Source organism: Equus przewalskii, chromosome 22 (genome assembly GCF_037783145.1).
Source record: "Equus przewalskii isolate Varuska chromosome 22, EquPr2, whole genome shotgun sequence".
NCBI classification, from domain to species: domain Eukaryota; kingdom Metazoa; phylum Chordata; class Mammalia; order Perissodactyla; family Equidae; genus Equus; species Equus przewalskii.
Window position 1 is genome coordinate 33,211,650 of NC_091852.1, and position 19,892 is coordinate 33,231,541.

General features: G+C 40.0%; 1 protein-coding gene across 1 annotated transcript in view; it reads right to left on the reverse strand.

The window, feature by feature from the left end:
- Positions 1–19,892, reverse strand: part of FREM1 (FRAS1 related extracellular matrix 1) — a 145,799-nt gene that overhangs the window by 99,650 nt on the left and 26,257 nt on the right. The window contains 5 exon segments of the mRNA XM_070590749.1: positions 2,561–2,669; positions 5,106–5,429; positions 11,214–11,410; positions 12,786–13,087; positions 16,615–16,709. Of these exon segments, the coding sequence (XP_070446850.1) occupies positions 2,561–2,669; positions 5,106–5,429; positions 11,214–11,410; positions 12,786–13,087; positions 16,615–16,709 (1,027 nt within the window).

Below are 19,892 nucleotides of genomic sequence, written 5' to 3' on the forward strand. Positions count from 1 at the left end.
GCCAACAGATTGCAGAGAATCTTGAAAGGGAGCAGAGCTTTTTAAAAAAACAAGTTGATAAAATTTGAAGACAGTGTACTGGTGGACCTGGTTAACGCTCCTCCTCAAATCCACCCAACTCCTCTGCCTCCCTGGCCGTGACCATTTGCCTGCTTTCTAGCTGCAGCAGCCCAAGGGTTCTCTTCAGTCATCACAATTGTAAAGCCCTGGCTGCCACCATAGCCTCATCTTCTAATGTGGCTGCTTACTTCAACTGCCCTCATGAGCGAGGGCGACGTTTTGGCATGACTGTGTGATTTTGTGACTGTGGCCAGGTCCTACACCGTGGGACCCAGGGAGCCTGTGATGTGGCTGCTAAGAGGGGCCAGGTAACACAACCTGGATGTGTGGGGAATTAATATCCAGTGAGGCAAACTGCCCAAGGTGAGACAGGAGATGGGAATGAGCGAACAGATAGATCATTCACTCTTTCCCCACTTCACCTTTGACTCTTCCTACACACAGTGTTTCCTTCTCCTCCCAGAGACAGCAGCACTATTAAGCACTTAGCTTTACTTTCTTGTAAAATAAAGCTGGTGGTCGTACCAGCTCAGTCACACCACCTTTTTATTTGCTTCCCTCTCTGCCTCTCTCACTTCCCTCTTCCTCTTCCTCTTGCTTTCAGTTTAGGGTTATGCTTATGATCTACCTCAGAGGCTATTTGTTAGGGTGCCTGGACCAAGGTATGCAGTATATTAAAAAAAAAAAAAAAAAAGGAAGGAAGCAGGGAGCAGGGAGGGTGGGAGGAGGAACAAGCACATATAAAGAATCTCTGTATGAGCCAGCGCTGATGGTCTAGAGGTTAAAGTTTGGCACTCCCCCTTAGGGGGCCCAGGTTCGTTTCCCAGTCGCAGAACCACACCACCTGTCAATCAGTAGCCATGCTGTGGTGGTGGCTCACACAGAAGAACTAGAAGGACTTAACTAGTATGTACAACCATATATTACATCTTTGGGGAGAAAAAAAAAAGAGGAAGACTAGCAACAGATGTTAGCCCAGGGCGACTCATTCCCAGCAAAAAAAAAGAATCTCTGGGACTGGTAGTAAGGGTTTTGAAGCCAAGAGTGCACAGCACAGCACAGGACAAGGCATCATGGGATACAGAAGAGCAAGCAAGAAGACTATAAATTTATATAGCAAATTTTTAACAGTGGTTATGTCTTCATGGTGGAGTAATGAATGATTTTATTCATTCATTGCTATTTCATTCATTTATTCATTACTATTTATTTTATTTATTGTGCTTTGCAAGTTTTCAACCATGAACTTATATTAAGTTCATAATAAGGAAAAATTCACTTTAAAAGGATTCTGGGGGCCTGCCCCACAGCCAAGTGGTTAAATTCACATACTCCACTTTAGCTGCCCGGGGTTTTGCCAGTTTGGATCCTGAGCTTGGACCTAACACTATTCATCAGGCCTTGCTGAGGCAACATCCCACATAGCAGAACTAGAAGGATCTACAATCAGAATATACAACTATGTACTGGGGGGCTTTGGGGAGAATTAAAAAAAAGGATTCTGATGTCCAAAGTAGCCAAAACCAGATTTGGAACCCTCTTCACAAGCCTGGGTTTCACAGATCGCATCTATACACACAGACTACTGAGTCTCTATGCTTAAGCAATAACCTACCTAATAAGTGATTATTACCAAACTTATGTTACCAATTCCTTCTTTTCTCTCATTATCCTTCAAACAGTGGTCGAGGGGGACATAGCACCAGAATAATAAATCAGGGCTGCTTAACCAATGTTCTCCACCGCTATTGAAACTCACATACACACAAACACATACATGTGCATGAATGTACCCACGTGCAAACACACACACACACACATGAGGCAACTCATTTAAGCTGCCACTTGAGGATTTAAATCTGACACAGATATTTTCCCCTTAACAGAACTTACCACCACTGCTTATAAGTATGTTTTGAACGCTATTGATGGGATTAGTGGGGAAAGAAAAAAATCTTCATTTGCTTTCCACATTTACATCTGATCTGAATATATACATTGCATTATAAGTCCACTCAGAAATGAGAGGCAGAGTAAGCCTTCTTTTAAAACAAATAAAGCCATTTAAGCTCTTGTTTATGTACTGTGGTTTCCATGCAACCTGATTTAAAAATAAGACAATGGATTACAGTCTCCACCTTTCTTCAACTGACCCCTCTGATAATTTGAGTTGGAGACCTTTTCTCTCAGTCCAAGTACAGCTCAATATCACAAAAAGTCCCCTTTTTCCTCACTAGTTGAAAGGCATCCTTTGGGCTTAACTCCCGCAGAGGAAAGAACTTGGCTTCAGGACACAGGAATCCTGGATTTAAATTTCTCACCCTGTCAGCAGGAAAAACAAAACAAAACAAAAAACCAACTATCTGATCCCCTTAACATGCCTGGGTATCAGTTGCCTCATGTGTGAAATGGGAATGAGACAACCTTTCTTTCCTGACCCATATACTCTCTTGTCTTGCCCTCAGGGCTGCTTTGCTTGACGTCCCATACTGAGTTTCACCTGTGTTCCAGGACACTCGCGGGGCGTTTGTGTCTGCTGTTCTGATGGAGATGTGGACTGCAATAGGTGCACTCCTTTCAAAGAAGAAGTCATACACCTCCAACTCCACCTGCAAACAAACAGTTGCATATGAACCACACGTTGACAATTTATAGTCTAAAATACCACTGTTTCTGGGATATGCACCACAGATGAAGGCGAAATGGATTCAGGTTTCTGTTGCTGCCTGATCTAATTTTTGACAACCTGATGTCACTTTTTCAGGCTCTACATCTTGTTCCTTAGTTTATTAGTATTTTTAAATTTTATTCTCCATAAAAGAATTTCCTATCCTGAAATAAGCAAATAGGCTGGAGAAGCATTTGCTCAGGAGCCTATGTCAGTCCACCATCAGACCACTTGAGCCTCTCTCAAAGGATAGGGTCTAGAATAGTAGTTCTCAACTGGGAGTGATTTTGTCCCCCCAGAGGACCTTTGGGAATGTCTGGAGACATTTTGGTCTCACACGTGTGCAGAGGGGTGCTACTGGCATCTAGTGGATAGAGGCCAGGGATGCTACCAACATCCAACCATGCACAGGACAGCCCCCACAACAAAGGATTATCCAGTCCAAAATGCCAATGGTGCTGCTATTAAGAGACCCTGCTCTAGAAGCATCTATCCCACTAGACATATAGTTAAATGCCCATATTTTGTTTGCTCCCATGAAATTCATAACTAATAATTGGGGCTGTATGATAAGTTTTGAACCTTATTATGTGCTATGTATGCATTGCACCAGGTGTTGACAGAGAAGGACGAGGTGTGATACAGAAATGGAAGGCACACTGCCTACTTTTGAAGAATGTGTGGTCCATTTGAGAGGGTAAGAGAAATGATCACACAGCAACATATCAGCATAGTACACAACAAAAGAAACAGATTCAAGGGGGCCAAAGTAACAGACCAAAAATGAAACTCTACTGAGGTGGGGGAAGTCTTTTTGGGGGTATAATGTTAATATTAGGTTTAGCCATAGGAAATTATATGTTATGCTCTCACCAAGGAACTTTCTTCTCAAATAAATGTCATACCTAATAAAATGAGTTTGAATTTTCATGCCTGAAAGAACGGACTGCCTTGGCGTTACCGCCCAGGGAAGGGTCAGCCAGCTTTAGGAGCACTGGCCATTGCTCTGCTCTCAGTAGTCCCACCCTAGGCTGTTGAACGGACAAAGTTTTGTAGAGGCCTGGGGCTGCTGGCCTACATGATCTGAAAAGCACATAACCTCCACTGAGAAAATTGAGAGTTACCTTCTAACCAAAGAAAAATCACATATTTGGACAGGATATACATTAAGATTACACTATACAATGCCAGAAAATACACAAAAGAAGCAGCAAATCTGTGGTCCTTTTTTTTTTTTGAGCTTGAGGTAAAACCGGACACGTAACAAGAAATTACTTCATAATATGGAAGGAATGAGAGGTGAGGGCAGGGAAGAAAAAAACAGCTGCCACTTACTATTAGGATGTGAGGAAAAGCAAAGCAAAGGGTAAAGCATTTTTTTTATCGTCTGAAGTCTTTGTCTGCCCTTGAGGCTAAATGCTAAAATGCCCTAAATTAGATGTAGGACAATTTGGTAACCCCAGGGACACTCATTTTCCTTACTAAACCTGAACTCAAGTCTGTATCAATCTGCTCATTTAAATTTTCCATCCTGTTTGAATCAACTTACTGGTAGGTCTGTAAGTTTGTGATGGGTTATTATGTGCAAGTCTGTAACCAGCTATTGTCCACTCCTATTGAATACAAAACAGGGAGAAAGGCAGGAAGGGGTTTCAATTAGATAGAAAAAGGACTTTCCTGATGGAAAGTGTTTGATAGTGAAATTAGTCACCCAATGAGTTTATGGACTCTCCTGTCCTGAATCAATGATATTAACTAAAATTAAGGATCCCCAGTAAAATAGTCTCCCAAACAAAAAAGAATAAAAGAATTTATTAAGGAAAGAATTGTGACATTCATGCCCATCTTCCTCTATCTTGTATGTGGGTCACCACCACAGCATGGTTTGACGAGTGGTCTAGGTCCGCACCCTGGATCTGAACCCACAAACCTAGGCTGCCGAAGTGGAGCACACTGACCTTAACCACTATACCACCAGGCCAGCCTCTAAAAATTTTAGTATGTTTTCTATATTTAAAACTTGAAATATTTTTACAAAAAAATTATAGATTTCTCACTCCTCTTGACAAATGAGAGCCATAGCTACATTGGGCGTGTCTGTATTCCACGTGGCAGCAATCAGCTGGAGCTGAGTTATAGCTGCTGTCTAAGGTGCTAGCTCTTTTCTTCAGTTCCTCACAGTCTCCAGGTGGGTTTGCCCATTTCCATCACCTGCCTGGCTCCTTTGGGCATTGGAGTTTGCATCCTGATTTACAGTGACTGATTCTCTTCGGAGGCCATGAATGTACCAACTAGCCTGAAGGCTAAGGGGAGTAGCCTCTTAAATACCTCTGTGAATACCCAATAGGCTACGAGCTTTGTCTCTCTTTCTTCTTACCTCATAATGTCTCCTCTCAGAATGGCTGCTGTTTGGTGGCTGATAGGCAATCTGCAGGTCGCTTAGATCTTTCCAGGTAAATGAAGAGACCGGTCTGGTGTGATCCCACAGGTGAGTCACATAGCCCTGGGGTGGGGCTTTTGTAATATTGAACACCAGCAAGGGCTTAGGGGTCTCATCCTCTTCACAGTCCAGAACCGATGTAGTCAAAGAGGTCAGGATGAACTGATCCACTTCCAGAATAAACATGGCCATGAATGCAGCCCTTGGAATCTGATTAGGAATGCCAGGTCTAATGTAGACGGGCAACCACGCACTCTCTGACTTTGAAGGAGAAAACAAGAGGAATGAAGCTATAACACACAGGGTTAATAGTATGATACTTAACACAAAGTCACAGCCTAAAGGCTGTAGCCAGCAGTGATCTGAAACCTGGCTGCACATTTGAATCATCTGGAGAGTTTTTAACACATGCTGATGCCCAAGCTCCATCTCCAGAGGTTCTAATTTAATTGTTCTGAGGATGGGGCTAGAACTCTGGTATCTTTAAAGCTCCCTGGTGACTCAGGGTTGAGAAGGGGCATCTATTTCGGCTTCAGAAGGAACTGGGCTTTTGATTCTATCTCCAGCACGTATGATTTGTGTGACTTTAGACAAGTTATTTAACTCCTAAATCTTATTTTCCTTCTTCTATAAAATGGAAATACTAGATCCCCATGTATTAAGTGAGGATTGAATGAGACAGCCAAAGTAAAGCACTTGGCAGGGTCTGGCACACACCACTAACCTCCTGTGGCTCCCCTGTCCACTTCCTGTCCTGTGGTTTTAAAGGGGACAAGGGCAGGATGAATGAGAATGGCTTTATAACTTGGAACTCATGCAACAGAAGGATGGCTGCTGAATTGTCTAGTTAAGATCCTGGGTCTCCGAGTGAGGAGTAGGTAATTGAAATTGCAAGTGACCACTCAGGCTAGAAATGCACCCTCCTCAAATGAAAGGGCTACAAAGAAGAGGCTCCAGTGATGAGGAGCTCCAAGAGAAACCGTGAAATTGCCTCAGGGGGCCTGAGGTCTCAACAAGTGCTACGGGCAGGAAGACCCTCATTGCAGGAAATGCTGGTTATCGTAGCATTTAACATATTCCATTGTCGAGAGAACCAGCTTAATCATCAAAGTTTACATTAGTTCAATACTGCTGAACACTGGATATTGGACTAGGAGTTATAATCTGTACATAACAGCATGCTAAAAATAGAATTCTTCCTGGCTCAGTCTCAACTGAATTTCCAATAAAAGACATATCAGATTTCAAAGTGAATGTGACACAAATACTACAGGCAGAATTTACAAAGTAAATGGTCTGGAACCAGTTCTAGTCTCTAGAATACTCTTGCCCACTGTAAGAATATAAGAGGCTTGAGAGAGGTAAGAGATTTATCTGGAGAGAAGAGTGCTGGCCTGTGCTGAGTCACCTTCTTGACCCCCAACACCACACACTCCTATGAAAAGGAATGGCAGGGCAATGCTACATCCCTTGTCTCAGGTATCAGGAGAGAAGTTTCCCAGAGACCAGCCTTAAAATGTGTGTTTTACAGGTGGAGCACACAAAAGGATGATGCTGGGCTCATACCCAAGGAAGCTAAGTGGCCAGAGGCAGAAGAATAATGATAGTTGTGCTGGGATCAGCCTATTGTCTTCATCTGTGGCAGGAAGGAATATATGAGTGCTCCCAGATATGGGCTAAGTAGGACAGAGGGTTGGTCTGGGGTCATGCTGGACCCTGACCTTTAGGGTACATTTGTGAGAAGCCAAAGAATCCCAGTAGCAAGAAGGTGGAGGTGGAAATCATATTCTAGGAGCTGTGGGAGGAATTACAAGTGACCACTCCAGCTAGAAATGCAACCTCCCAAGATGGCAGAGCTATGAGTAAGAGGCCTCCGCAATGCAGGATCTCCAGAGGAACCATGAAATTACCCCAGAGACAAAGAAGCAGCTTGAAACATCCGCCAGACTCAGAGAACATGAAGTCATATTGTATCAGCACCTGATCAAATAAGACCTCTCTCTCCAAGACTCCCCCAAACCACTCACCCCCAAGACTGGAAGCTCCGAAGCTAGCCAGCAAAGCTCAGAAGAAGAGAGAAGTGCAAGAGAAACAGGCAAGAAGACAATCATCCCCCACCCCCCACCACGGCATGGTTTATGAAGACAAATGAATGATATGCTGAGACATCCCAGGGTTTAGAGTATGTATCTCTTCTTCACATGACAGGAGACAAAATTATTTGAAGATTCATAATTTGAAAACTCAAGATGTTGAACAATGAGGCCCACTAAGCCTGGAGTTAAACCTAAATAAATATGTTATTTTAAACATGTTAACAAAATGGATACAAATGTCAAAACAGCTTACTTGAAATAAAAGCTAGATAATATAAGAAATAATAAGGTATAACAATCCTACACTAGAACTGAAATTGCAGATTGCGTCAACAAAGCCTGGGAGGTGGGCAATTGCCAGGAGAAACGATAAACAGGATCAACCTTCATCATATATAGGGAGGAGCCAAGGGACCCCAATTCATTTTTGACTCAGAAATTAAAAACATAAATAATTTTGTTAAATTTGTAACTAAACTCTAGTAAAACACAGGGAGATAAAGAACCTTCAAATAAGTAGAGAAAAAGGCAAAGAAAACATAACCTATATTGCAAGACAAATTTTTTTAATTAGCAAGCAAACATAAAACAAGATGACAGAAAAAACCACACATATCTGTTATTACAAAAATATAGCTTATACTCCCTTGTTCAACACGAATATTCTGAAATTAAATATCCAGTTATATGTGCCTTATAGGAGAGGCGTTTAAAATCAAATCATATACAAAGATTAAAAGTAATATGACGATCCAAAGTTTTCACCTAAGGGAAAAAGCAGAAGTGACTGTAATTTCAAAGATGAATTCAAGGCGAGAAGCATTAAAAAGGACAGTGTGTGGACAGCTGATATTGATAAAATATACAAGACGAGGATTCTTATAAGCATCATTATATTTCATATTATTCTGGCCAAAGCAGTGGGGAATAGAGCAAAAATAAAAGGAACAATTACTGAAAAAGAAAGAACAAAATTATCATCATTAGTGAAATATATAATTAGGGTCTTTAAAAGCCCAAAGAATGGAAAAATTTTTAGAATAATTGAATTCAAGAAAAAAGCTAGATAAAAGAAAATTATACCAAAAAATAGCTTTCCTATTTATCGTCAGTAACCAATGAGAAGATACAATGGAGGGAAAAGAGCCTATTCACAATAATTTCAGAAAAACGAACTGCCTAGATAGAGTGGACTTAATAAGTGTGATCAACTTACGTGAAGAAAACTGCAAACTTTGCAGAAACACGTCAAAGACCGCTTGCCTAGAGGAAACGAGATGCCTCATTTCTGGACGAGAAGACTCAATATGGAAAATGTTCTAATATTCAATTATTCCTGAAATAATTTATAGTTTTAGTCCAATCCTGATAAAAATACTTAGGGGCTTTTTTTTTTAACTAACATAAATGATTTAATTATTTATCTGGAACTAAGAATAGGTGAGAACGGATAAGAAAATTTTGAAGAGGAGTGATGAGAAAGAACTTGCCTGTAAACTATTAAACTGTATTATAGACCTTCTATATCTAGAGCACTATGGTACTGGCACAGGCACAAGCAGGCGAATCTAAGGAACAAAGGAGTTGGCCTTGAAACAGTATACATAACATCTTTCTATATGATGGAAGAATCATTGAAAATCAATGGGGAATAGGTAAATTACACAACAAATAGTGTCGAAAATTTTGGCAGCTTGGAAATAACTGCCCCTGTGTTTCACAATACAATAAAATTTATTTCAGGTGGATTAAAAAGGCAACTGTAAAAAAGAAAAGCTTTTATCATCTAGAAGAAATTAGGGGTGAGCAGTCATTTAGCCACTTGATGAGGACGCCGTGCAAAAGCATAAAAATAACAAAAGAACAAGAGTCAAAGCTTCGAATATAGCATAAAATTAATTCCAGAAGACAAAACCAACTCTGGGGTGTGTGTCTCCCACAGTGTGTGTGTGTAAAAATGGTAGAAATACAGCTAGTTTTGTTTTCTTCTTATTTTGCTTTCTGTGTTTCTTTAAAATATTCTCTGTCATGAGCATATTACTTCTATATTCATAAAAGGATCTGTTTTATAACGTGTCAAATTGACTACAGAATAGGTTAATTAATAAAACAAAAAAGTCATTTAAAGGGATAAACTCCCAATTAAACTGATCTAAGGATATAAACAAATAAAACCTAACAATATAGAGAGGAAAAAGAAGACAAATCAGTCAGGAAGAAAAATGAGTCTAATACATTTTTATGGAGACAAGAAATCATTAAAAGTGAAAGGTATTTTGTGTCAAAAGAAACAGAAGTTATCCACTAGTAGTTAGGAGACCTAGAGGTTAGTCTTGTCTCCAGCATAACAGACATTTAGTATGTATGGACAAGGTATGCAGTTTCTCTGGCCACCAATATAAGGGCCTTTGGCTAAAGCCATTACTTACAAATCAGGCTGAGGATCAGTTTTTTACTGGTAGCTTTTTTTTTACTGGGTGGTACAACATGCATAGTGCTTACTATGCACCAAACTTTGTACGAAGTACTTTGTAAGTATTATCTCATTTAACTCTCTCACTTACTCTAAGAAGGTTCTGTTATCCCCATTTTAAGATTAAACGAATGAGACATAAAGTCCAAAGACACATAGCCAGCAAATAGACACTGGAAACCAGGCAATCTGGACCCACTGTTCCTGGTCTAAACTATTAATGGTAGACACCAATCTCTCCTTTAAAAGCTCCCCAAGTGACTTACCTGATCAATTTAATCAGAGTACTTCAAAGTTTTTTTAAATCTCAATTCTAAAATTCTATGATCCTGCTTTATCATTTCCTTATCGTTCTTTGTCTTATCAATTCCTTGGGGGTAATATTGTTCAATATTTGGGGCTCGTAGGAAAACTCCTAGTGAGAAGTCAGATTGTGAATGATGGATGTCTTCCACAAATGTGATCTTGGATCATCTTTTATCAGCACAAAATATGAGCTGTTTCAGCAGGTACACATTTACCCCAGCTACCCAAATAAATTATAGAGTAAAGGAATCAGTCGAGTGACATGTTAAAGATTTCATATAAATTGATTCCACTTTCTGCCATCATTTCAGTGTGAAGAGATCAAGAGGCAGAAAGGGCAGGAGAATCTAAAAAGAGACCGGAGGGCTGGCCCCATGGTGGAGTGGTTAAGTTTGAGTGCTCCACTGCAGGCGGCCCAGTGTTTCGTTGGTTCGAATCCTGGACGCGGACATGGCACTGCTCATCAAGCCACGCTGAGGTGGCATCCCACATGCCACAACTAGAAGGACCCACAACGAAAAATATACGACTATGTACTGGGGAGCTTTGGGGAGAAAAAGGAAAAGATTAAAAAAAATTAAAAATCTTAAAAAAAATAAATGAATAAAAAATAAATAAATAAAAGAGACCGGAAGATGGAGCAGGTCTTTGGAGGCCTGTCTCTTTGAGGACCCAGTCCTCCATTTCAAAGTCTGGAAGAGAGAAATGATTTAATCTGCTATAATCATAAAAGTTGCCTTACAGAGTGGGTGTGTGGACCCTCTGAGTCCTCTAACAGGTGATAGAAGGTTGTAATAAAGAGGGGAAAATGAAGCATCAAAAAGAAGGTGTCACAGAAGATCAAAACACAAGATCAAGAATATTGAAGGGAAAGGGGGAAGAAGGTTAGCAAGTAACTGGCCCCAGTCCTTCCTAAGTTGCCTTGGTGATGGTAGAGCTAGAAGAGAGCCAGAGAAGGGAAATTATATACTGATATTACATATACAAGCTACTGTTTTAAGCATTTACTGGCAGAACAAACAAGCCTACAGTCTAATGAGTCACTGGGCTGTTCCACCCACAATTGCACAGAAAATCTCCTGGTGTGGGAGCCAACATGAGCACCCCCATGGAACAGGTTCTCTTGCTGTGGATCAGCTGGGGACACAGACACATAATCCCAAACCCTACCTTGTATACGATCTTACTCCTGCTATCTGTGAGGTCCAGTTGGATGGCAATATAATCAATGTTGGGAGAAGGGGGATCCATATGTTGATATCGAAGCCCCATCAACAGGAACTCCTCACAGCTCACTTTGAGACTTCCTATTTTCTTCAGTCCCAGGGTACAGCTTCCACCTGGACACTTCAGTTCTGTTCCCAATTCTAGAATGTACAGCATTGAATTGAGACAGTTACTTCAACATTAATGATTGTAAAATTCAAAAACCAATCCTCCCTCCCCTGGATACTTATTCAAACCTCTTGCTGCCCCAAGAATACTCATGTGTACCCTCCAATCATGTGAGTGGGTTGTCATTATTCTGAAAGCCTGTCATTTCCTTTACTGAAAAGAACAGTTGACCAGTTGTCTCATCAGGCCCTTGCCCACCAAAAGTTACTGAGAGAAAAAACAATAAAATGTATTTTCTGGTGCTTGAACATCTCTGACAAATAGGCTCATGGCTCACTGTAGGCCTTCTGTAGTCTAGCTCCAGTCTTCCTTTACAGCATCTGCTTCCATGTTTCCATCATGCAATGCTTACTAGACTATTCTACTTATTGAAATTCTCTTCCCATTGTGCTTGTCACGCGCTTGAATTCTGCGCATCTTTCCAGGTCCATTTAGTCTTTTTACTAAACCTTCCCTTAAACATTCTTTGACCACCTCAACCAACTTGCTTTCTCTCACTGAAAACCATAATCATCTCTCCAATAGTCTTCACGGCTCTGCCCAACCGCATTTTTCACTTTTGCAGGGTATATGATACTCATAGTCCACCTATTTTTTGAGTAGTCTTTTGTACATTTCCCTCGTGGACAAAAGTGGGTATTCTACTTCTTCACCAGATGGTTGGGAAGACTAAATAAGATGACTTATGTGAAAGCATGTCTTTAGCTATAAATTGCTGTCCAAATTCAACATATTATATCCCCTATATATCTCGGTCTTCCCATAGTGCCTAGAACACTATTATGCATACAGGAGGTGCCCAAAATACACTGATTAAATGAATAACAGAAGGAATGTTATCCATCAACACTTCCTGATTTAAACCATGGGTACTTCTCATCAGTTCCACCTCAAACCTGTTTATAATCCAATAATACTTAATAAATCCACCAACTACTTTTACTACCACTGCCATTGCTACTATTAATAATAACAGCTGACAATGACTGAGCACTTGCTATGAGCCAGACACTGTGTGAAGCACTCCATGCATGTGCATGTCATTTACTCCCATTTACACATCCCTATGGAGTAATCACTATCCTTGCCCTTTGCACAAAGGCTAAGTAAAGGGTTAGGAAACCTTTACTTAGGTTCAGGAACTTGTCTAAAGTCACACAGGAAATAGGCAGTTTTCAAACCCATGTCTTTCTGATTACAAAGTCCATACTCTTAACCACTAACCTACATTTTTCAATCAGCTACAAATTATATTAAGTAAAACTCTTTGTCATCGTGGAAGATGACCATTTACAGCTATTTTTGTCAGTTTAGTAACATTCAGATAAGTAGTAAAACGTATCATACGAGACTCAGGGAAAAAACTGTGTGGCTGATCTCCACGAGGTTCTCCTGGCTGGGGCTCCACCAGAACCATCTGGCCATGGGCTGGCAGCAGAGTTCCCAAAGGGTCCAGCCTGACTGTACATTCCAGGCTGGCTGTCCTATCATAATCAAATCTGAGCAGGTTCTTGTCAATGGCTCTGGACAGGCCATAGAATTCAGACACCTCCAGCACATTGTTACTCATACGGATGATGTTACAGTCTGGTTCCAGGAGATAGACCCGCAGGATAAAGGTTTCCATGAAGGTGTCTGTCTCAGTAAATCTGTGGAGAGAACAGAGCAAAAGTAGTATTTATTGGTGCTCAGGTCCTTCTGATACCTGTGTACTTGCATGGCTTAAAGCTTAAGGATTGGCCTTCACAAAATTTTGTATATTGGGTAGAATTTGGATTTTGTTTCATATTCTACACTCAACCTCTCTGTTCTTCTCCCTTCTTCTCTTTATCTTGGTGTCAACTCCTTTTTCTGCCACTTCCCTCTCCAATGATCTTTCTTTCAACACCATCTCTCAAATCCATCATCGCTACTGATATTTAATGACTGCTGTGAGCTCAGAGTGTCAATTCTAGCATATATGTAATTTAAGAGAATCAAGCTTGTATAATTCTTGGATTGACTTTTAATTCAGGAGTGAACGGGGTGAGGAGTCTCCGAAGCATCAAGGCCTTTTTTGCTTTTCAGAAATGCTACTACATAAGACGTCATTTATAGTCCAGTTTGGGTGTCCAGCTCATTGCGGGCACATAAAGGGTGTTCAGTGATTGTTACTTCCATCCCCTCCCTTACCTTAGTGACCACATCCTCAGGATGTTTGCAGAGAGTAATAAAGATGGGTTGTCAGTCTTTTTTGAAGGAGAAAATTAATGAGTGATGGATGTGCATCAATAATGCAGCTCCTAATTGACGAGCTTTTCTTATGATCCAGGCATGTGCTAAACTCTTTACAAAGAGTATTTCATCCAATCTTCCTAGGAACCCATGGTAGACATTGTTAATCCCACTTTACAGATAAGGAAACTGAGGCATAGAGAGGTCAAGTAGCTTGCCAAAGGGGCTGCAGAGGAGGTAAGAGGGGAATAAACATGCTCCCTGATCTTCTGCCTCCAACTTCTCTGATTACAGTCATGCGTCACTTAAGAACAGGGACATGTTGTGAGAAATGCATCATTAGGCGATTTCATTGTTGTTTGAAGACCATAGAGTGCACTTACACAAACCTAGATGGTATGGTCTACTACAATCCTAGGCCATATGGTACTAATCTTACGGAACCACCGTTGTATACACAGTTTGTCATTGACCAAAACGTTGTTATGTGATGCATGGCTATATTCTATTTTAAACGTTCTCAAGACCAAGAAGTATGACAGCTCCCCTAACTCTGCCCTTTCTGAGTGCTCCTCCACCCTCTCTGGCTCTTAGAAACTCAAGGAAGAAATGGGAGCAGCCAGAATTCTTCAGTTTCGTCCTAACTTATCACCAGGCTAGCTCTCTGAAGTTGTTTTTTAGCTCTAACATCTTAGAAAGATCAAATAGCTCTGTATGCTGATTGTATAGCTTCCTAAGGAATCCTTGGGTGTGATCACATTTTGTGAGCCCAGCCTTTTGTTCATGCCTCTCTTTTGGCACTTGTCATTCAGCATCACAATTAGCTACCCGTATTTTGCACCAGAGTATGAGCACCAAGAGTCTGTGGATCCTCATCCTTGTGTTTCCTGTGCCCAGCACAGGGCCTGACCTATAGTAGGTGATCATAAGTGTTTATAGAATGATTCACGCTTCCAATGTCCTCTACAAAACTCTTTTGTATTAGTCTAGTGCTTATGGGAAATTTACACTGAAGTATTTTAGCCAAATATTCATAAAACCAATAAAAACCAAGTAAAAAATTATCTACAGACCTACTCCACCTCTTCTCAGTGAGCAACACCAAAAGCGTGAGCTTAATTTTTAAATTAAATTTTTATTGAGATATAATTCACATACCATAAAGTTCACCTTTTTAAGGTATACAACTCAGTCGTTTTTAATATATTCACAGGGTTGTGAAACCATCATGACTCTCTAATTCCAGAACATTTTCATCACCCCAAAAAAGAAATCCTTAACCACGAACAGTCACTCCACATTCAACCCTCCCTCAGCCCCCAGCAACCACTACATACTTTCTGTTTTTGTGGATTTGCCTTTTCTGTACATCTCATATACAATACATGACCTTTTGTGTCTGGCTTCTTTCACTTAGCATAATGGTTTCTATGTTCATCCATGTTGTAGCATGTATCATTACTTCATTCCTTTTTACGGCCAAAAAATATTCCACTCAATGAATATACCACCTTTTGTTTATACATTCATCAGTTTGATTGGTTCCACTTTTTGGCTATTATGAATAATGCTGCAATAAACATTTGTGTACAAGTTTATGTGTAAACATAAGTTTTTATTTCTCTTGTATATACGCCTAGGTGTGGAACTGCTAGGTCATATGGCCACTCTGTTTAACTTTATAATTGATTTTTAAAACATTTTTATTATTTAATATGTTTAAAAATCGAAGATACCGCACTTCTTATAACTAAGCAGCAGATAATCAAAAAGAAGAATTTCATTGAATTTTGGAATATATTTTCCTCCTAATTCTCATTAAGAATTTGTAGTTTGTTACAAAAAACAAACAACTCAATCAAAAAGTGGGCAGAAGTCATGAACAGACATTTTTCCAAAGAAGAGACACAGATGGCCAATAGGCACATGAAAAAATGCTCAAAGTCACTAATCATCAGGGAAATGCAAATAAAAACTACACTTAGATACCATCTTACATCCATTAGAATAGCTACAATCACCAAGACAAATAACAACAAATGTTGGAGAGGTTGTGGAGAAAAGGGAACCCTCATCCACTGCTGGTGGGAATGTTAACTGATACAGCCATCATGGAAAACAGTATGGAGATTTCTCAAAAAATTAAAAATAGAATTACCATATGACCCAGCTATCTCACTACTGGGTATTTACCCAAAGAACTGGAAATCAACAACACAAGGAGACTTATGCACCCCTACGTTCATTGTAGCATTATTCACAATAGCCAAGATGTGGAAGCAACCCAAGTGCCCACTGACGGATGATTGGATAAAGAAGATGTGGTATATATATACAATGGAATACTACTCAGTCATAAAAAAGACAAAATCGTCCTATTTGCAACCACATGGATGAAGTTTGAGGGCATCTTGTCAAGTGAAATAAGCCAGACAGAGAAAGACAAACACCATATGATTTTACTTATATGTGGAATATAAACAAACTTACGGACAAAGAGAATAAATTAGTGGTTACCAGACGAAGGGGGGTGGAGGGTGGGCACAAGGGGTGAAGGGGCATACTTATATGGCGTATGACAAATAATAATGTACAACTGAAATCTCACTATGTTATAAGCTATTATGACCGCAATAAAAAAAAAAAGAATTTGTAGTTTGTAATTCCATTGCCCATCACGAGTGGGGGGCCGGATCACCAGAGATACTTGTAAAAGAACTCTAAAGGGAAAGAGGGTAGGGCTAATCATTTGCCATAGAAAAGCCACCAGGAAGATGACACAAATAAAGATAATTGAAAGCTGGCTACAATTCTTGCCTCACCCACTCAGGTCTCCAGTTTCTTACTTTCTTGTTTGCAATCTAGTAATCCTGCTCACGATAATATCACCCACAGAAAAATCCCTAAGAAGTACACAGAAGGGTTATCTGGCAAAGATGAGCAATGCTCCTGTGCTGCTTACCTGTAAAGTCTAAGCTTTACTGTGTCTTCATGGAGAAGTGGGCAGCCATTGTGAACATACTTTACTTCATTGGGAAGGAAATGGCAGTCAAAGACCTAGTTCACACGAAGAAATGGATAAACATCAGTGAGAAAATTCGTACAAGATTTCATTTGTCCAGCAGTAAATTTCTTCCTGGAGAAATTATGATCTGTTAGTGGTGTGTGTGTACGTGTGTGTGTGTTTTAACCATCACCACCTCTACCCACCCCCATGCTCACTCACCATCCTGCTTATACAGCTGTGTCTTGTTTTGAGAAAATCTAAATCACGAAAATCCAAGCAGATCAGCAGATAAATTAAGGAGTGATTCTCTCTCTAAATAACTATCTTTTTACAGTCTATAGTGCATTTAAAATATAGTTTCACTTTTCAAAATGTTATTTACCCACACCCTTCAGGGATTCATAGCAATTGAGGTAGAGAGGTCTACCTGTGTGTGTACGTGACAAGGCCTGCCTTACCCCACACAGAAACACACTGTATTAGTTCTATATATATTTTTTCTTCTCCTTTTTTTCCTGTCTTTTTGGAATAGTGTTTTTATATTAAAAAATGAAGCCACTGATTATGGACATTATTGTGGTTGATCAGAGCTGAACGTGACTCACAGTCATTTCTCATAGACTTGTGAAAGACTGTTTTTATTAGTTATGTAATAGCAGAAATGGTTAATGAGACAAATAGGCATCTAAAGGCAATTTCCACTATTCAAATAAAATTATAATTAACCATATCACCTCTCTCAGAACTTCTAAGGAAATTGCTAGCTACTATATTTTGGGAACCTGAGGTGTTTTTTTTTTGTTTTTGGTTTTTTTTTTTGGTGAGGAAGATTGGCTCTGAGCTAACATCTATTGCCAATCTTCCTCTTTCGCTTGAGGAAGATTGTCGCTGAGCTAACATCTATGCCAATCTTCCTCTGTTTTGTATGTGGGATGCTGCCACTGCATGGCTTGATGAGTGGTGTGTAGGTCTGTGCCTGGGATCCAAACCTGTGAACCCCAGGCCTCCAAAGTGGAGTACATGTACTTAACTACGACGTCACCAGGCTGACCCCAGGAAATGCTAGTTTTTAAAAGAAGAATTTTCTCTTCCAAACACACCAAGACCCTCATTCTGCTCAATCTTACTTGGTAGAGTTCTAAGAAATACCCTTGAGGTATTCACTCATCGTCCCTGTTGTGTTCATGGTGTTTATTCTCTGCAGCCTCAAACGCTTACAGACAACACAATCCTCTCTAAGAAGACTTTAGCACGAATACAAATGATCTTCCTTTCCCACAGACATCATTGGTTCCTCTTTCTAATTGACAAGGAAGGAGATAAAGGGAAGACCTTCCCCATATCATTGACAAATACTCATGGTAATAAAGAGACAATCTGCTTTGTTAAAAGAAACATCTGTTTTATGTTTCGTAATATGTTTTCCTTTTATAAAAGGCGACAACCGTAATTGTCCATAAATTTACTAACTAAAACAAAGGAGAGCTAAATCCTTTCCTAATTACTGTCTAGCTTTGTTTTTTTCCACTTCAACTGCTTTTCAATTACAATTTATAATTAAATTGTCACACATTCCTAACTCATTACTCACTTTAATGACAGTGAACTGGTTCAAACTAGAGAGATTTTCTCACCGCTGTGTTTCCTATTCAAAAGAGCAAGATCAGCACTAAACTGGGGTGCTTTTCCACCCGGGAAATTTCTTGCTTTGGGGCAGGTGTGAGAAGTGCTGTGTGTGAGGAAGCCTTGTCCTAAAACATGAGGAAAACATATTGCCATCAGCCTTATCTAATTGACTATATCAAGAGGGTTATCTAAACAGAAGGTACTGGTGTGCGCCAATGGAAATCCCTTCCCAAATATCCAACAGGAAATGAACCTGTTGGTCCTAAGACAAACTTCAGTAATGAAATGAAAACACGAATTGAACAGATGTTAAACAAAACATTTTCTGTGCAAATCAAACCAAACTGTTCCTTACACAGCAGGGTGTCGTTAATACTGTTGTCTCACTAGAAATGGGATCACATAAGCCTTCCTTTCAACTTACTAGTAAGCTCTGTTAAAGAACAATCTTTAGGCTTTGTGTGTGTGTGTGTGTGTGTGTGTGTGCCGCGTGCGGGTGCGCACGCGTATGTGGGTACACGTGCATGCACTTGGTTATGTTTAATTTCAAAAACTCCATAAGAAATAAATCCCTGAAAAGGGCTGAATCAGCCTAGATTCAAAAGAAGTGCACAGGCCAAAAAAGCAGACTTTACTTGGGAATTTTGTTTTTGTTGAAATTATCGTAATAAAAAAATAGGAAGGTCACCCAGCAGTTTGAGAAACAAAGTTTTCCGGATATATAGATTTCTTCATGGTACAAAGTTCTAATATTTGACAAAAAAGTGATGAAATGCTACATTTTAATGCACTCCTTTTAAACAGAGTAAATTTTAGAAGGTATAAATCACATATCTACTTTAGGTGATGTAAATTGATTTGAGATGTCGGATTTACCTTGGGAAATACATGCAGTGAACATTCAGGACTCAGGGGTCTTTCTTGGGTGTTTTTAATGAAAAATAGGACTCTAGGGGCCCAGTGGGGATATTTGGAGCCCTATTCCCTTCCCTAGTAGTCCAGACTTTCCTAACTCAGCCAGGCATGTTGTTGTTTCTGTTCCATATTGTCTTTCTATCTGGATTTTTGTCTTAGAAGCAGAGAAAGAGTGCTAAGAAATCCTCTTGAGGTATTCACACACCGTCGCTATTGAGTTCACCGTGTATAGCTTCTACCTTGTTACAGCTTCAAACATTTAAAAACTGGGTTTTTGCCTTAAAACCAGAGAAAGTTTGAGAAGGAGATGATTTGGAGATCTATTCCAACCCTTGATCTTTGTGACCAAATAAGGTTTTTTACCTAGTTTTAGTCACTTAGATCCCTTTTTGCTGTCCAGTGCCTCAGAGCAGGTCAAATGGTCAGGACCATTAAACATCACTGAAAATCTATAATGGAGACCATTCCATTACTCTCAGAAAAGGTGCCATATATGTTCAGAAGTCACAGGCTATTCGGGAGGGAGGGAGGCTACCCAGAGAGGCTGGGCTGAGTAATCGCACATCCTCCCCAAATTTCTCTCTAAGGAAGAAGAAGTGAATAACAGGCTTTTGTTTTTCTCAGTGGAGTATGCATGCTTGGGGCCAGAGCTAAGTACTGCTGGGCCACAGGTTGCTCCAGCATTCTACAAG